We start from the raw sequence: 18230 nt of genomic DNA, 5'->3' as shown, positions 1-18230 counted from the left end.
CACATGCTCACCAGCCTTTGATGAAGTCACTGTTTTCAATTTTGGCCACTTTAATAGCTATGTCATTATTTTTATTCACAGTTCCAGAATGGCATGTGCTGTGCGTCTGTTCATGTGCTTATTTGCTGTCTGTATGAGTTCTTTGGGTACATGCCTGTTCAGCTCTTTTGTCACTTGTTAAATCTGGTTGTTTGTTTTCTTACTGTGGAATTTTAAGTTTTCTCTGTATAATTTGAACAGAATTCTTTTCTTTTTGGATACAAGTGTTTTATCAGATATGTGTTTTATGATTTTTTTCTCCCATACCATAGATTATCTTTTTGTTCTCTTTAAGAGTGTCTTTCACAGAGCAGAAGTTCTTAATTTTCATAAAATCCAACTTATTTTTTTTCTTTAATGGATCATACTTTCTATGTTTTATCTAAAAACTCATCACTAAACACAAGATCACCAAGATTTTTCTCCTGTGTTGTCTTTAGAAGTTTTACAGTTTTGTGTTTTAAATTTAGGTCTATGATTAATTTGGGGTCAGTTTTCGTAAAACGTATGAAGTCTGTGTCTAGATTTTTTTTTTGCATGTTTATTTGTTCCAACTCCCTTTTTTGAAAACACTGTCTTTTCTCTATTGAATTCCTTTTGCTTCTTTGTCAAATCTCAGTTGATAGATTTGTGTGGCTCGATTTCTGTGTTCTCTGTTCTAGTCCCTGATCTATTCTTGGTCGCCTATTTCACCAAAACGATATTGTCTCAATTAATGTAGATTTATGGTAAGTCTTGCAGTTGGATAATATCACTTCTCTGACTCTGTTTTTCTCCTTCAGTTTTATATTCTGGGTTTTTGGCCTTTCCAGATAAGATTTAGAATGAGTTTGTCTGCCTCTACAAAATAACTTCTTGGGATTGCATTGAATCTATAGATCAACTTGGGAAAACCTGATATTTCGACAACACTGAACATGAACATAAATATCTTTCCGTTTATTTAGATCTTTAATTTCTTTCATCAGTGGTTTATAGTTTCCTCATATAGATCTTATACATAGCTTGTTAATTTGTACCTAAGCATTTCATTTTTTGGTGCCAGTGTAAATGGTATTGTGTTTTTAAATTCAAATCCCAAATGTTCATTGCTGGCATATTGGAAACAATTACATTTTTGTAGATTAACTTTATATCCTGTAACTCTGGCATAACGTTCGTTAGTTCTAGGAATGTTTTGTTGCTGCTTTTGATTCTTTTGGACTTTCTACTGTATATTATTAAAAACAACAAATTACATTCTTAGTAATAATAATGATTGTTAAGAGTGCATAGCATGGGGAACCGTGTGCATCCTATGGTGCGCCATTACCATGCATTTAATCCCACAACTTAGAGTCACCAGTACTGTTACTTAGTCCCCACTACAAATGAGGAGATTGAAATTTAATAAAGTGTGGCAGTTTATTTACAATTGTAAAAGACAGGGAAAATAAGACTTAAATGTGGTCCTTCTTACTAGGAAATAAATGATAATCATAGTAACTGCCACTCAGTTAAACATATACCCAGCTGTTTATGCCTTTGATCTTTGTAATTGAGTCTATCAAAGCTGATACTATCATGATCTGCATTTTACAAGTGAGGTAACTGAGGCTTCTGAAATGAAATAACTTTCCCAGGATCACATACCTGTTAAGAGATGGAGTTTAAGATCCCTTCTCAATGCATGTAGGTACAGTTGTTGCAGGGAAACCCGAGGCTCAGCATAACCATGTGATTGCATATGACAATGTGATCAGTAATTAACAAGGTTGAAAGGTAGATCCAGGGTCTTCGAAACTGAATTGAATTACATTTTGATGTCAGATTTTGAAGAGGCCAAAAAGTGTGCTCATTAACTAGATTTTTGTTTTCCTGGGTCCCTTTAAAATTTTGACATCCGTTGGTTTTTAGGGAGCACTTAGATGCCACTTCCGACTGTCCTATAACAGTATGCACTTTGCCTTGGTTATCATGTAGACTAGCTAATGTCCACACTGGCTGGGTTCTGGATTTGGCTGCAACTGATGTCAGATGTGTTGGGAGTTGAAAATGAAGGAACGTGAAAGATGGTCAGGGCTCCTCATTAGCTCAGTGTTGCAGGAAGTACGTGCACATGTTGCTGCCTCTCTACTGCCTTTGGGTGTTTTTCCCTCCATTACTAATGACTAACAAAAAAAGGGAATGAGAAAGAGGAGAGAGAGCAAACAAGAAAGCAGTCGCTGTTAGATTTTTCTTCTACAGTAGTAGTTTTCTCATTTTGCAAAGCTCATTAGAGACGGCTGTATGGGAAGACTTCTAAGATACCCTAGGGGGATTGGGAAAGAAAAGGGAAGTAGAAACTTTCAAAGATGTGACCCCAGCCGCAAATTCACATCAGAACCAGCTATTCTGAGGTCACATGTTCAGATTCCAAAGGGTACCTCATGGCTTGGATTTAAAAAAAAAAAATAGTTTTCCCTCTCTAACTACTACCAGAAATGATGTTATGATGAATGCATTGATGCTGTGTGGTCAGTTCAAATGTGCCTCCGATTTTTTTCCTATCTTTTGCTTTAAGTTAGAGTTTTGAAGCATCTTCTTTTTTAAAAAATTATTTTATATTAGAGTATAGTTGATTTCCAAAGTTGTATTAGTTTAAGGTGTACAGCAAAGTGATTCAGTTATATTTATATATATACACACACACATATATTTATTCTTTTTCAGATTAATACTGAGTAGAGTATTACTGAGTGGAGTTCCCTGTGCTATAAAGTAGGTCCTTACTGACAACCAGTTTTATATATAGCAGTGTGTATATGCTAATCCCAGCCTCCTGATTTATCCCCCTTCCCACCTTTCCTCTTTGGTAAGTTTGTTTCCTATGTTTGTGAGTCTTTCTGTTTTATCAATAAGTTCACCTGTATCATTTGCATAGACTCCGCATATAACTGATAGCACACCTGTTTGTCTTTTCTCTGACTTGCTTCACTTAGAACCACCATCTCTGTGCTGTGCTTAGCTGCTCAGTTGTGTCTGACTTGGCGATCCCGTGGACTGCAGCCCGCCAGGCTCCTTTGTCCATGGAATTCTCCAGGCAAGAATACTGGAGTGGGTTGCCATTCCCTTCTCCAGGAGATTTTCCCAGCCCAGGGATAGAACCCAGTTCTCCCACATTGCAGGTGGATTCTTTACCATATAAGCCACCAGGGAAGCCCAAGAATACTGGACTAGGTAGCCTATCCCTTCTCCAGGGGATCTTCCCTACCCAGAAATTGAGCCGGAGTCTCCTGCATTGCAGGTGAATTCCTTACCAGATGAGCTGCCAGGGAAGATAATCTCTAAGTCTGTTCATATGGCTACAAAGGCATGATTTCACTCTCTTTATGGCTGAGTAATATTCCATCGTATGTATGTATTACATCTTTTTTATCCATTCATTTTTAAATGGACATTTAGATTGCTTTCATGTCTTGGCCATTGTAAGCAGTACTGCAGTGAATATTGGGGCCCATGTATCTTTCCGAATGGTGGTTTTCTTCATATATATGCCCAAGAGTGAGACTGCTAGATTGTATTATAGCTCTATTTTTAGTTTTTTAAGGAACCTCCATACCGCTCTCCATAGTGGCTCTACCAATTTACATTTCCACCAACACTGTAGGAGGCTTCCCTTTTCTCTACACTCTTTCTCACATTTATTGTCTGCAGACATTTTTATGTTGGTCATTTTGACCAATCAGAATGGCAACAGTATCAATACCTTATGGTAACTTGATTTTCATTTCTCTAATAATTAGCATTGAAGCATCTTTTTACTCTTTTAATTTGGAGTCCAACCTACTAGAGGTCCAATTTCACAGCTTTTGAGATTCTTCTATATACCTAAAGCTTTGCTTGAAGCTGGAGAAGGAGAGAGAAGATATAGTCTCTGAATGTGGTAGAAAGAGACACCCCACAACAATTTCAGTGTATGCTGAGGTAGGAAGAGAAGTATTCAGCACACGGGGCTGGGGGCATTGCCTGGAGCATGAATAACTCTCCTAGAAGCCAAGAGTAGGGTATGTGGTCACAAAAGAATTAACCACCAGAAAAACAAAAAATTCCATGGACAAAGAGAAAAGTCCCCAATTAGTGACCACCTGCCCTGCATTCTTATTATAGCTCTATCATGTGACTTGAACAAGCTGTGTATGCTGGGTGGAAAGGAGTAAAAGAAAAGAATTTGAGGTCTATTTCAGCTCTAAAATCTGCATCTTTCTTATTCGTAATCAAGGCTTTTTAAGAGTGTTAGACTGTGCTGGAGCAGCAGTGCCTGCCATTTACTGAGAGCTTGCTAGTCTCTGACCTTCTGCTGAGCTGTTCATATTATGGACTTTCTTAATCCTTGCAGCAAGTATGTGAGGCAAAAGTGAAATGAAAGTTTTAGTCACTCAGTCGTGTCCGACTCTTTGTGACCCCATGGATTGTAGCCCACCAGGCTCCTCTGTCCATGGAATTCTCCAGGCAAGAATATTGGAATGGATAGCCATCTCCTCCTCCAGGGAATCTTCAAAACCCAAGAATCGAACCCAGGTCTCCTGCATCACAGGCAGATTCTTTACCATCTGAACCACATTGTTCCCTTTTTTTCTGATAGATGAACAATTGCTGTTGTCCAGTCGCTAGGTCATGTCCGACTCTTTGTGACCCCACGCACTGCAGCACGCCAGGCTTCCCTGTCCTTCACCATCTCCCGGAGTTTGCTCCAGGAGCAGACTTGGATGTTGCCACCCAACCATCTCATCCTCTGTTGTCCCCTTCTCCTCCTGCTTTCAATCTTTCCCAGCATCAGGGTTTTTTCCAGTGAGTCAGTTCTTCACATCAGGTGGCCTAAGTATTGGAACTTCAGCTTCAGCATCAGTCCTTCCAGTGAATATCCAGGATTGATTTCCTTTTGGCTTATAAAAATGATATTCCCGTTTTTCTGATAAGCAAACAGAGGCCCAGAAAAAAATTCAGCATTCTGTCCAACCAGAGCCACACAAGGGACTGGGGGTGGAACCCAGATACAAATTCAGGTGTGTCTGGCTACAAAGACTGTTTCCTACACTGAAAACCTGCAGTGTCCACAGGATCAGGATTCCTCTTGGGAATTTCCTCTGAGCCCTTCAGGCTGGAGCTGTTCAGAGACATCTGTGTTAGTTGAGGAAATGGCCTCAGGGCTGAAAAGGCCTCAGAGATGGGAAGTGACTTGCCACACAGCAAGTTCATGGTGCAGCTTCACAGAACTGGTCTCATCCCGGGCAGGCCTGAGCCGGCATGAGCAACAGTGAGAACACTCACTAGGGTTTAGGGAGACTCAGTTGCCTCAGCCCTTGGAGTCACTTAGCAAGTGCTTTCGTGTCCCTGTTCTGTGTCTGCTGTTCTGCTAGACCCTTGAGACAGACATGAATAACGGTGTGCGGTGCAGGGGCCCTAAACACCAGGATATAAAGATCCTATTGGACTTGAAATCTCTCTCTCTTTTTTACTTTTTCAACAATTTTATAAAAATTTTAACACATCAATAGAGTTGAGAGAATTTTACAGCAAATGCTCATATTAAATGCTACCATTAAATTCAGTCATTAACATTTTTATACATTTTTTTTGCTACATATTTATCCTTCTGTCTACCCATCGATCCTTCTTATTTTTTGATGTAATTCAAAGTAAATTTCAGACATTAGTGCATTTCTCCCCAAATACTTCAGCATGCATGTATAACTAGAATTCAATATTTTGCTCATAGAAATATTTTTAAAGGTACAGGGATATTGGCTTCTGACCTTGACTGTGATAAAATTAGCAGCTAGGACCCCCCCCTCCCCCCACCCCGCCCCGCCAGGAGAGAGGAAGAGACTCTGGAACCTGCAGCCCAGGGGCTGGAGAGAGAGATGAGAGACCTAGGCTAAGTGGTGCCCCTCCCATCCTCCGGGCAGCTATTTCCTCGGGCCAGGGTATTCTGCACCAGACCCTACACCTCTTTGTGAGGAGGCGGGGGCAGGCTGGGGTCTCCTTTGGCTGTACCTGCTTACCTGTGTGATCTGGGGTAAGGCCAGTTTCCCTCTTCAGATCTCATTTATAGCATCTGAAGAACAGAGATAATGGTAGCACTTGCTTGGAAAGATGCAGAGGTTGGACCTAGTGATGTCAAACGTTCCCCACCCCCAGCTCTGAAATGTGATGCCCAGCTCTCAGGACTTTGATTCCTTTTCTTGAGAACTGGAGGGACCGTTCAGGAAGATGCTGCAGAGGCCCCGATGACAGCAGCTTGGCTTGTTCCCCGTGTTATGACAGCATGAGGAGTCCCGTGCTGACACACACAGGCGAGGAGATGGAGGGCGAAGCGACTGAGGAGAAGATAATGTTTCTCTAGCCTGCAATTTCTTTCAATTTCAGGGATCGCAATTACTAGGGCAGGAGTTAGCAGCATCCATGCCTGGAATGCTAAAGTGAGTTTGGTGCCACTGGCGGAAGTGGTTTTGCATTTAAAGAGGGAAGACTTAGGCAGTGTGAAACCCAGGCTTCACATTCTGTGTGTGTGTGTGTGTGTGTGTGTGTGTGTGTGTGTGTGCGCGCGCGCGCGTGTGTGAATTATCATTGTTATTTAGTCGCTAAGTTGTGTCTGACTCTCTTGTGACCCTACAGGCTGTAGCCTGCCAGCCTTCTCTGTCCATGGCATTTCCCAGGCAAGAATGCTGGAGTTTGCCATTTCCTTTAACAGGGGATCTTTCCAACCCAGGGATCGAACCTGCATCTTAACCGCTGAGCCTCCAGGAAAGCCTTGTGTGTGAATACACACCTGTATATGACGGAGGGTGGAGCGGAAGTGAGAAAGACAGGTGTGAGCATGGTCAGGGAGGAGGGTGGTCGGGCGAGGTGAGGAGACGTTCCTGATTCAATTTTGCGTGGCCCTAGGAAAATGACCTCACTTCTCTGCACCCCAGCTTCCTCACTTGTATCATTGAGGTAATGATACTTAAGTTGCAAGATTAGTGAAAAGTGTTCTAGTTTGTTCAGGCTGCTATAACAAAATACTGTAGGCTGGGTGGCCTAAACAACAGACACGTATTTCTCACCATTCTGGAGGCTGGGGTGTCCAAGCTCCAGGCACTGGCAGATTCAGTGCCTGGTGAAACCTCACTTTCTGGCTTACAGATGGCACTTTCTCCCCATGTCGTCACATGGCAGAAGGGACAAGGAGTTCTCTGAGGCCTCTTTTATAAGGACACACATTCCATTCATCAGGGCTCCGCCTTCCCAGAGGCCCCACATGCAAATACCATCACGCTGGGGTTAGGTTTCAGCATATGAATTTGGAAGAGATGACTGAGACGATGATCCAGGCCTCACAGGAGGGGGATCGCAGGACTGCAGCTGAAAGCATTCCTCCCGCACCCTACTCCCATTCCATTCAACTAGGAGGCATGCATTCATGCACGGAACACGTGCTTATTAAGCCCCCTCATTTGTGCTTCAGCCACTGTGTCAAGGCTGGATACACAGAAGTGAATAAAACAGATGTGGTCCTTGCCCTGCAGTGCTCTTGGTCCAGTGAGAGAGACAGCAAGTGACCAGGACCAGAAGTCCAGTGTGACAGTGCTAGGATAGGGGAGGGAAGGGCGCTGTGGAACCTCAGGGAAGGGGCATTGATCCCCCAGATGAACAGAGAGACATCCTCCTTGGGGGGGACACAGAACTGGAGTGTGGTAGGCAGAAAAATGGCCCCAGGGCTGTCCATGTTTTAATCCCTAGAATAAATTATCTTACATGGAACAGGGAGATTAAGGGTACAAATAGAAATAAGGTTGCTAATAGTTGATCTTGAAGGAAAGGGATTCTCCCATGCAATCCAGGTGGGCCCAATGTAATCTCAAGGGTCCTTAAAGTGAAAGACAGAGGTCAGAGAGGAGCTCAGAGTCTTGTGATGCCAGAAGGACTTGACTTGTCTTGACGAGCTTTGAAGATGGAGCCAAGGAATGGGGGTGTTCTCAAAAAGCTGGAAAAGGCAAAGAGATGGATCCTCATCTAGAACCTTCGGAAAGTGTGCGTGCAACTGGCTGACACCTCGACTTTAGCCTGGAAACCCCTGTCAGACAGCTGACTCACAGGACTATAAGACAGTAAGTTGACGTCGTTTTAAGCCACAAGGGTTGCAGTGATTTGTCGTAACAGCAACAGGACACCAATGCCTGGAGCCAATGGCATCCTGGAGTTAGGACTGACATCAGCAGTCCTTCTGGCCATGGGATGGGGAACACATTGGAGGGATAAGGCTGGACACTGAGGGCTCAGTTAACAGACTGCAGTGATGGGTCCCAGGAGAGTGGGTGGTGTCCGAAAGCAGAACAGACAGCTGGTGTGTGCTACGTCTCCACCAGGCTCCGCAATGAGAGGGGGATCTGCCACATAGATCCTGCAGCCAAGACCTACCAGGCTTGGGATGGAGACAGGCAGGCAGAGCACAGCCATCCGTGGCCGCGCTGCCCGGCTTGTCCCATTACTCTTCTTCCACCCCCCACCACGTGCAGCGAAGATGGCGACCAGCAGGTTCTACCTCCTGAGGCTCCCTCAGACCTCTCCTCTTCCCTATATTCTGCCATCCAGCTCCTCTGTCACGTCTTGGCTGGATGGCTGCAAAACTCAAACTGGCTCTCCCTTGCCCCAGCCTTGTTCCTTTCCCAGCCCATCCTCCACCCTGCATCCCAGCAGTCATTCTAAAGCTCCAGCTAGATGGCATCACTCTCCCACTTAAAACCTACAATGGGTCTCCTTGCCCTCAGAATAACCGCATTCTTCAGCATCACATACCGCATGTGCGCGCATGCACCCACACAGCTGTGGGCTTGGCAATGCTATTACTTGTGCCCAGACGCCACGACCACCGCCCTTCCTCACTCTCTCCCTGGATAACCCCTCCCAATCGGTCAAGACTCACCTCTGTCAGGGAGCCTTCCTGGCCTCCCTCTCTGGGTTAAGTGCTCCCTCCCTGGTTTTCTGAACCTCCTTTATGAATCTTAAACCCTCACATTTTAACCTGTCCCCATGTCTTTAACTAGTTAAGAGTTCAAACATTTTTTTTCCCCAATGCAACTCAGTTATACAGAGCACTGTAGTCTTCTTTATTTTCTACAGTTGACATAATCTTTCCCTCAAGCTTTGTTTCCACTGATAGCAAAAAAAGAGTCAACTTGCCAATTAAGGATACAGAACATACTCTTTAAGATAACTGTCTAGTCTGTTCAGAGTAGAACACCGCACCAGCCAGCCCTGTCTTTCCCTTGCCAGGCAATCTCCCCAACTTCCACTTGGCCTCAAGGTACAGACAGGAGGTGGTGGGAGAATGACATTGGCGCAGATGTGGTCTGAGCCTTGCTGGCATTCACCAAATGATGGTTTCCTATTTGAGCCTGGCTCTCAGCCCTTGCGCTGGCATCCATGGTGATGCGTGGATGGTCTTAGGTATTTCTTTAGAGAGGGGCTACATGTCGGAATCCACTGCCAAGTCCAAGGTCATGAAGTCCCTGCTCTCTGTGGGACCCCTGTTCTAATCTCAGATTCCCTTCCCCGTCTTGCTTCCACTGGAGGAGGGGGGCTGTGCCAGAAAGCCTTGTCTTACTCCCTCTGCCCTGTGGGTACAAGGCTTTGGGGGTGGGGAACTGACTTCTCCTGGTCTCTTGCCCACCTACTGCTAGCCATGGGACCTCCCTCTTGGTGGGGCTCACAACCCCCCCAAGACTATATTCAGATCTAGGGGAGCAAACCCTGTTGCTGCTACTCACCCCCATCACCGCGGGTTTTTCCCCAAACTCTTGTTGGAACATTTGCTGGAACCACCCACGAGGCTGTGGTAAGGAGCGGGGTGGATTCCCCAAAAGCCCAGAAATAGGGTCAGTGACTCTCAAGCCTAAACTCTTGGCCTCTTGGCCTTGGTCTTGTCTCCTAGGCAATTCCTCCCCACACTTGTGGTCGAAAAAGGGTTTTCACCTTCCTTTCTCTGTCCTCTGGGAACTCCCCTGAGGTCATAGCCTGTACCAACTGCAAGTTAAAATGAGATACTATGATCTGGGTCGGCCAGGCCTGCCTTTGATATAGAAAGGACCTTCACTTCCAGCACAGGCCGGCTTTCAAAATTGTTGTCTAGCTCAAGACACTACAAAGTCAGCTTTGAGGTCTAGCCCAAAGCTGAGGGATGACTCTCTTTCTTTTCTAGAAGGCATCTGCTCTTCTATCGAAGGAGCGGATGTCTTTGATTTAACAGGTGGGCTGCCATAGACCAATATGGTTTATAGGGAAGGAAAAAGTCTTCATTTTTAACATTTTCAACACTACCATTCACCTTGCACACACACACACTAGGAAACATTTGTACACGTGTCTCATACTAGACTGTGAGCACCTTGAGGATGGAGGACGTCTGTTTTTTCTTTGTTTTCCCAATACCGGGCACATAATAGTGAAAATATGTTGAATGAATGAAAAGTTGAATGAAAGAATGACTCGGTTTGGAACACTAGAACAGAACACTTGCCTGAAGACTCCTAATAAGAAGCAAATCACATGAGAACAGTTTCTGTCTCCCTGAAGGGCAGAACTTAGGATGGGCGTGAACAAGTGTGAGCATCAGTTTAATCAACATGAGACCCTATGATTCTGGCAACAGGATGGCTACAAAATCTAGTCCAATGCCTCTCAGTCTGAGGTTCAGAGAAACAAATATTTGGCACTGGTCTCCCACCCCTCCCAGTTCCAGAGGTAGGGAGGAGTTTTCCCCAACCACCCAATCAGGCAGTGATCAAGCCACAAGGAGGACAGGCCTCCCAACTCCTTGATACCAGAAGAAACCACATCTCAGCCAAAGTCATCTCCCTTGGCAAAAAGACTCAGCTTAGCTGGAGGTAAGTTATAGGTCCTGGTTTAAACAAGGGGAGATGCCCTCGTGAGTGTTTGGAGTTTGGGGGCACCCTTTTTGGGCTGCTGTGGACAGCCTCGGAGAGCCAGGGAGAGTGGCCCCTCCCTGTGAACTCAGCAGCATGCAGGCCAAGATTCCTTGTCTTCCCTCCATAAGAAAAGGTTGCAGACAGTGCTGGCTGGCTCTGGGGTGATTTACTTCCCTGAAATACCTCAATTTAAATGCTAATTTCCCCAGAACTGAGGGGTGATCAGCTCTTGCATGCTGGTCGCTGTGTATTAATATATCCAAAATGCTTATGCGTATTCTTAGACGGGGACGGGCAAGAAGCGAAACCTTGTGAGGGCTGGGGGAGGCTGGGGCGAGGCTGGTGACAGGAAAGGTACGGAGGCGCGTGCTCTGGGGCCGTGCTGCCCAGGCTTGTGTGGCTCGGAGGCGGTGTGCTGGTGGCCGGGGGACTGAAGAGGCCACCTCCCCCTCGGCACACAGTTGAGCAGATGCTTGGGGGAGCTTAGGCTGTGAGCAGGCACTGTGCTGGGCTCTCGGAGGCTCTCAGAGAAATCCAGAATCTGGTGTGGGATTCAGGAAGAGGGACTGGCATTAAAGATAACTGAGGGAGAGCTCCCTGGTGGTCCAGTAGTTGGGAATCTGAGCTTTCACTGCCGAGGGCCCAGGTTCAATCCCTGGTCAGGGAATTAAGATCCAGCAAGCCAAGTGGAATGGCCGAAAAAACACAACAACAACCCGATGTGAATCCTCCTCCTCACCCCTTGAAGTTGAACTCATCATTCCTGATTTGCAGGTGAAGTTACCGAAGCTCATCAGATGAAAGTTCGTTCTTCAGGGGATCTTCTGGACCCAAGAATCGAGCCCACGTCTCCTGCTTAGCAGGCAGATTCCTTACTACTGAGTCACTAGGGAAGCCCCCGGCCCTGGAGAGACACCAGGAAATGGCTCCCGCATGGAGCCCACAGTTTAGTGGGAAGAGCAGGTATCCAGCCAGGTCCCCATGCATACCTCTGGGATAGGAACCATCAAACTCTTCATGGAAGAAAAGAGCAAGATTCTTTTTTTCTTTTTCCAGGCTTCATAATTGCTTTATTTTTTTTTATAGTCATCAGATTAGTTTTTTTAGTTTTTAACATTTTTTTAACACCAAAAACATTTTGTCTTGTATTAACAATGTTGTGATAGTTTCAGGTGGATAGCAAAGGGACTCAGTGTATGTATGTATATATATATGTACATGCATCCATTCTCCCCCAAGCCCCCCTCCCATCCAGGCTGACACATAACAATGAGCAGAGTTCCAGGTCCTATACAATCGTCTTGTTGGTTATCCATTTTAAACATAACAGTGTATACATGACCTTCCCACAGTCCCTAACTATCCCTTTCCCCCAGCAACCCTAAGATCATTTTCTAAGTCTGTGAGTAAAGAGCAATTTTATAAGAGGATGTAACAGGGGAAGTGACCCAGGGAAGGTTTCTCCAGGGCAGAGGACTAATGTGGGGTCGGAGTGACAAGTAGGGGTTGGCCTGGTTCGGGGGTGGGGGCGGGACAAGAGCTTTCCCGAGAGAAGGCAAATCCGGAGTGGACCCTTTGCAGGAAGTGAGTATGCCCCACAAGAGGAACAGCAGGCCAGTCGGTGCAGCCTGGTGGTGGGCAGATGGCTGTGCTTCATGAAACAAAGCAGAAGGAAGAGGCAGGGGCCAAATGGGGGAGGCCTTTTCACATAGTCCCTGTAAGACGGGGGAACCCCAAAACACGTTTGTGGAATCAAAGAGACCTCCCACTCCCAGAGTTCTCCTCTGACCCAGGGGCCCAGGATGTGCTGTTTTAAACACCTGATGTGTTGCTTCCATCTAATATCAGTTGAGATGGAACTATTTTCATGGATATTTGGGGGGAGCGGTTTGTACAAAGAAACAGTGCCCCTGTTGCTCTTTGAGACACATACATTTGTGCAGACACACACACACGACTGCATCCCTGGGCTCGGAAGCACACCTGTCTCTGCCCTGCTCTCACGGTACTCTGGGTCAAGAGCGCGTGGTCTGGACTGATCGCTCGAGTGTGTGTTTCCTGAGTACCAGATGCTAAGCTAGGAGCCCCATCGTCACTTCCTGATGGTGGACCTCAGGTGGACAAGTTCCTAAACCTCTCTGAGTATCCATTTCTTCATGTGCAAAACCGGAGTAATAGTAGTAGTTAGAGAAGTCTCATGTGGTTAAAATGACGTACGCGCTCACGTGTGTCTCGGCACACTACCCAGCACACGGCTGATGGTCAACAACTAGGATCAATACACAGACAGCACTCACTCTGCTTCGTATCTTCCTGTTCGACTACACATGCACCCACCCACGCCCAGGTCTGAGAATCTGGATTTGTTTTCAAGCCAACTGAGTTTAGGCAAGCACCCTGCTGTCCTCCCCGACACCTTCCGCAGGTGGGTGGATTCTGAAGCTGCCCTCTGGGCTGTGTGAGGTCCCCAGCCCAGGGGAGCGTCCCCAGCTCCATTGCTTGCGTGTCCTGTTTTGCCTCTGGGGAGAGTTGACTGATGCGAAGGCCCCGGGCGCCCTCTGCTGGCAGAGGCCATGCAGGCTTGTGGCCATCGCCCAGGCAGACGCGAAGGGGCGCAGTGGGAGGGACCACCCTAGGTCCTTGGTCTTTGCTGTTGCTACCTTTTCACTCCCTGATCCGCCCCCACCCCCTTCTCCCTGCTCTTTGCACTAGCTTGAGAATTCCCAACTTTCCACGGTCTCCCTTTTTCCCATGCTTTTCCTCGAGACCCTTCCTATGGCCTGGAAGCTCAGGGAGACCACTTTCTTCCAAGCAGCAGCTATGAGCCGGCCCCCTGCCGTCCCGAGGCTGGCCACTGTGCTGCCGCGTACCGAGGTCAGATTTGCCCACAGAGTCAAACCTGGCTTAAAGAGAAGGCAGAAGGCTTGGAGGAGAGGAACGTGGGGCTGGTGAGGGGGTCACTGTCCCCCTCCTCTGCAATTAGAAAATCAAAGCCGGAGAAGCTGTGAAGTGGTGATGCTAGATGGTAAAGTGAAAAGTAATAAGCTTGCCTTCAGAGCCCTCTTTCCAAATGTACTCGACGTGTAAGTCCAGGGAAATCAGTTCACATCTCAGAGCCTGTATGGGGCAGGGCCGGGGCGTGGGGGAGGTGTGATCATGCCCATCTCATGGTGTTGGATGAGGGTCCACACCTGAGCACTGGTGTGTAAGTCGCAACGAGTAACAGACCCCTTCATTGGGCGTCAGCCTGTCTGAGCTCAGCACACCCCGGGGTGCTACGGCTCTTCCAGCTTTGAGAGCCTGAGACTGTCCTGGTCAGCATCTTCAGTGCCCCGCCCCTGTACAGTAACGTAGAGTGTGGGTTCTGGGGTCAGACCACCTGAGACCTCCCGCTTCCCAGCTGTGGTTTTAAGCAGTGACAGAACTGCTTTGTGCTTCAGCTTTTCCACCTCTGAACTGGGGGGCGGGGTGGGGGGGTCTGGTTTGATGGCACCTAATTCACGTGGTTGGGTGAGAGCTCATGTAAAGTACATGGAACATTGCCTGGTGCCTAGGAGGTGCTCAGACAACAGCTATTGCCATCATCCTTATTACTGTGATTTCCTTAAGCCAGAATGAAGAGCTCAGGGTCCCTAATTTACAGATGAGAAAACTGAGGTTTGAGTGCTTTGCTCCAGATTACCCAGCGATGATGCAGCGTGGACAGAGCAGGATGCGTCTTCAGAAACGTCTCCCCTGTGCCCTCGTGAAACAAGCGTTTGGGTCTTGTGGGGAAGGAGGAGACCTTGGGTCTCGGGCGGAAGCCTCCAGCCCTCCGGAATCCCCAGTAACCAGCCCCACTGCCTATTCTGCGTGGCTGGTGTATTATCTCCCCCACACGGGGCTGGGACGGTCTCAAGGGCCGGGGGAGAATCCAGGCTGTCTCTGGGTCCTTGAGTGCTCGGCTCAGGGCTCCACTCAGCATGTGTTTGCTGAATGACTGGGGCAGGGGGACACCCTCCACCTCATTATGTCTCCAAGGGAAGCTCCATAAACCAGAGGCCACCGCATGAGGGGCACAGGAGGAAGCTTTGTTCCTTAGACCCTCGTGGGGGTTGCGTGCTACTTTGGGGCACTTCCGTGGCCCCTGGCAGGCTCTCTTTATATTCCTGGGGCTGTTCCACATACCCAAGTGTGCAGACGAATCAAAGGCCAGCCACCAACACCTGGGCAGAATCCATGATCACAGGCACACATGTAGACGAACATGGGCACACGCATGATGCACAGAATAGTGTGCTTACCTGCACCCGTTTGGACCCAGAATCTCAGCATCACGCACACAGGCCTGGTCGACCATCCCAGGCCCAGCTGCTTACCCCCAGCTGTGTGGTCAGACAGACCTGGTTCCAACCCCAGCTTCACTACCTCTTAACTCTGAACCTCATTTTTTTTCTTTCGTGTAAAATGAAGATAATGATGACTGCCTTGTGGGTCGTTGCGATGATTAAATGGATGTGAAGTGCTTAGCCAGGTCCTAGCAAAGTATAGAAGTTTAGTCACTAATTGTCAGAGACGATGATGACAAAGATGCTGGTGGTGTTGAAGGTGGGGATACCGCGTCCGCCCCTGGAGTCCGACCTGCTCAAGGGTCAGACCTTGAGAACGTGTTCTCTAAATGAATGAAGAGAGGACACGTTTCACAGGTGCCTGGGGTGGAGTGCCTGGGGACGTGGAGCACAGACAGGAAGGTGACCCAAGCCACACAACGCTTGCACGTGTCCTTTTGAACTGCCCGAGATCCAGGCTTCAAAGGCATTGCTTTGGCCTCATGGATTTTTGCTTGCCTCTCTCTGATTTTCATTTCAAGGCTGTCCATTCCAGGTGGCAAAATGAAGCGATAAACATTCCCTCCCTTTGGTCTTCGCCTTCCCCGCTCCTCCTCTCCAGATTGTGGTCAGTGTCTCTAACTCTGAGGATTTATGAATAAAAAGGGACCTCAGAAGTCAGGTTTGAATATGGAGATGCCCTGGACACTGTCCATGACAAGTGTCTGTCAAGTTTCCCTTGCACGCCCCCAGCTAAGGCAAGCTCACCACCTCTCAGTGACAGGCTGTTCCAACTTCAAGCACACCTATTATCTAGAAGATTGAAGCCCGTCTCCCTGCAATGCACGGTCACCCCGTTCCCCACACCTTAAGGCTACCTTTGCTCAGGGTTCAGTGCCCTGAGGTCACCCTGAGGTCTGTCTGCTGTTCGCTGTGGTGGTCCTGCAGTGAAGGGACAGAGACACCTGAAGAAGCTAGGACAGAGAGAGCGCTGGCCTAGGAGTGGGGAGATCCGGTCTGGCATCTGAGCCATTCTTTGTCCATGACAGTTCCCCGTCCCTTCTCCAGGTTTCAGTTCGCCCATCTCTGAAAGGAGACGTCCAGTCTGAAAGATATCTTAGGATCCTTTCACTTGAGCATCCAGACAGCCATTCTCTCCAGCTCAGTCTCAAGCACTCCACGCTGTCCTCAGTCCCCTCTCATGCTGGCTCACTGTCGTCACTGCTTATGTAAGGAGACGTTTCACAGCCAAATATACAGTGTATAGAACATCCGACTGTGTCCTGAGCAGCTGGCAGCTTTATCGCATTAAATGTTTCAAACTACCCTGGGATCTCACTTTTATAGACAAGGAGACTGAGGTTCCGAGTGGACCAGCAGCTTGCTGTCAAGATTGTGCAGCTAGTGAGTGGTGGGCTGGGATTCAAGCAGCAGCCTGCTGGATTCTAGAAGCTGTCATTAGCACTCTGTTCTCGGAGCTGGGATTCAGGGAGCCAGAGGCCTCCATCCCAGCAAGCCTGTCACCCGGCCCCCAACTCACCAGTCTCTCCTCTGACTTGGAGCTTCCTGCCCTCTTGCCCCACAGCCCCCTCGCCCTGCCCACCCACCCCCCTACACCCCCAGCCCCCAGCCTCTGCTTCCTCGACCTGGCAGTCTCTCTCTCCTCTCCACAGGGAAAACAACTTCATCAAGGACTTCCCGCAGCTGGCCGACGGGCTGCTGGTGATCCCGCTGCCGGTGGAGGAGCAGTGCCGGGGGGTCCTCTCCGAGCCCCTCCCGGACCTCCAGCTGCTCACTGGTAAGACACACAGATACTGCATTCCTGCCCTCTGCGCCCCCGGCCTTCCCCCAGACCACACACTGGTCTCCAGGACCAGCTGCTCAGCACGTCCAGAATGGGCCCTGCCAAGCCGCTGTGCTAGCGAGGGGTGGGATGTAAAAGGGACCTGCCATTTCTAGGGCTCTTAGGGGCAGTGAAGAGCCAGGGGCTTCCCTGAGACTCCGGACTCTGAGCCGAGGCTGGATTCACCCTCTCGGCAAACTTCAGTAGGCAGCGCGGTGTTATTAACCGCAGTCACCAGGCTGCACGTGGGATCAGCAAGCACCCCCACCCCCAGAACCGAACCTCTGGACCCTTTGGCCAGCCTCTGCTCATCACCCTACCCCCACCAACCATCCTCCTCTCAGCTTTTATGAGTTCAAAGGTTTTAGATACCACAAGGAAGTGAGATCATGCAGTTCATTTTTGTTTAATTTATTTATTTTTAATGGAAAGATGCTTTACAATATTGCTTTGGTTTCAGCCACACATCAGCGTGAATTAGCCTTAGGTATATATATGTCCCCTCCCTCTTGAACCTCCCTCCTACCACCCACCGTTTCCCACCTCTCTTAGCCATACCAGCGAACACACTGGAGTCATGTCTAACGAGATGGATGAACCTAAATCCTATTATACAGAGCAAAGTATGCCAGAAAGAGAAAAACCGATACTATGTATTAACACGTATGTATGGAATCTAGAAACACGCAGTTCATGTTTAAGTCATTTAAAATAGAATAAGGGGACCTTCCCCACCCCAACCCCAACCAGGAGTCTCTTTCCCTTAAAGCACATCAGTCATGCAGCTTGTTTTCTGGGCACTGAGCCATCCTGTAGGGTGGGTATTATTTTTCTCATTTTGTAGATGAGGAATCCAGGCTCAGACAGGTGAAGGAAGCAGCTCAGGGTCACACAGCAGATCTGCCAGAACCGGAACCAGCTGTGGCTCCAGGTCCTCTGCCCTTTTTCACTCCCCTCCGCTGTTCCCTGCAACCGCTGCCACCCACAACCTGTGTCTCCCCTACAGGGAAACACTCTTTGGCAGGCTCTCCTGAAGCCTCTATTTTCTGCCCCACTGCAGGCCGCCCTCTGCTCCTGCTCATCTGCTCCCAGTCCTTTCTTGCCCTTTTATGG

The 18230-nt window shown here is 48.1% G+C and overlaps 1 protein-coding gene across 3 annotated transcripts in view; it reads left to right on the top strand.

Annotated features, from left to right (window-relative positions):
• The window catches only part of ASTN2 (astrotactin 2), a 1028625-nt gene that overhangs the window by 733301 nt on the left and 277094 nt on the right, over nt 1-18230 (top strand). For all 3 annotated transcript variants that reach the window (XM_068974208.1, XM_068974207.1, XM_068974206.1), the window contains one exon: nt 16948-17072. In XM_068974208.1, the coding sequence (XP_068830309.1) occupies nt 16948-17072 (125 nt within the window). The remainder of the gene's footprint in view (nt 1-16947; nt 17073-18230) is intronic.

Source organism: Capricornis sumatraensis, chromosome 6 (assembly GCF_032405125.1).
Source record: "Capricornis sumatraensis isolate serow.1 chromosome 6, serow.2, whole genome shotgun sequence".
NCBI lineage: Eukaryota > Metazoa > Chordata > Mammalia > Artiodactyla > Bovidae > Capricornis > Capricornis sumatraensis.
Note: the sequence above shows the minus strand (reverse complement) of the source record. Positions and strands in the feature narration are given on the sequence as shown.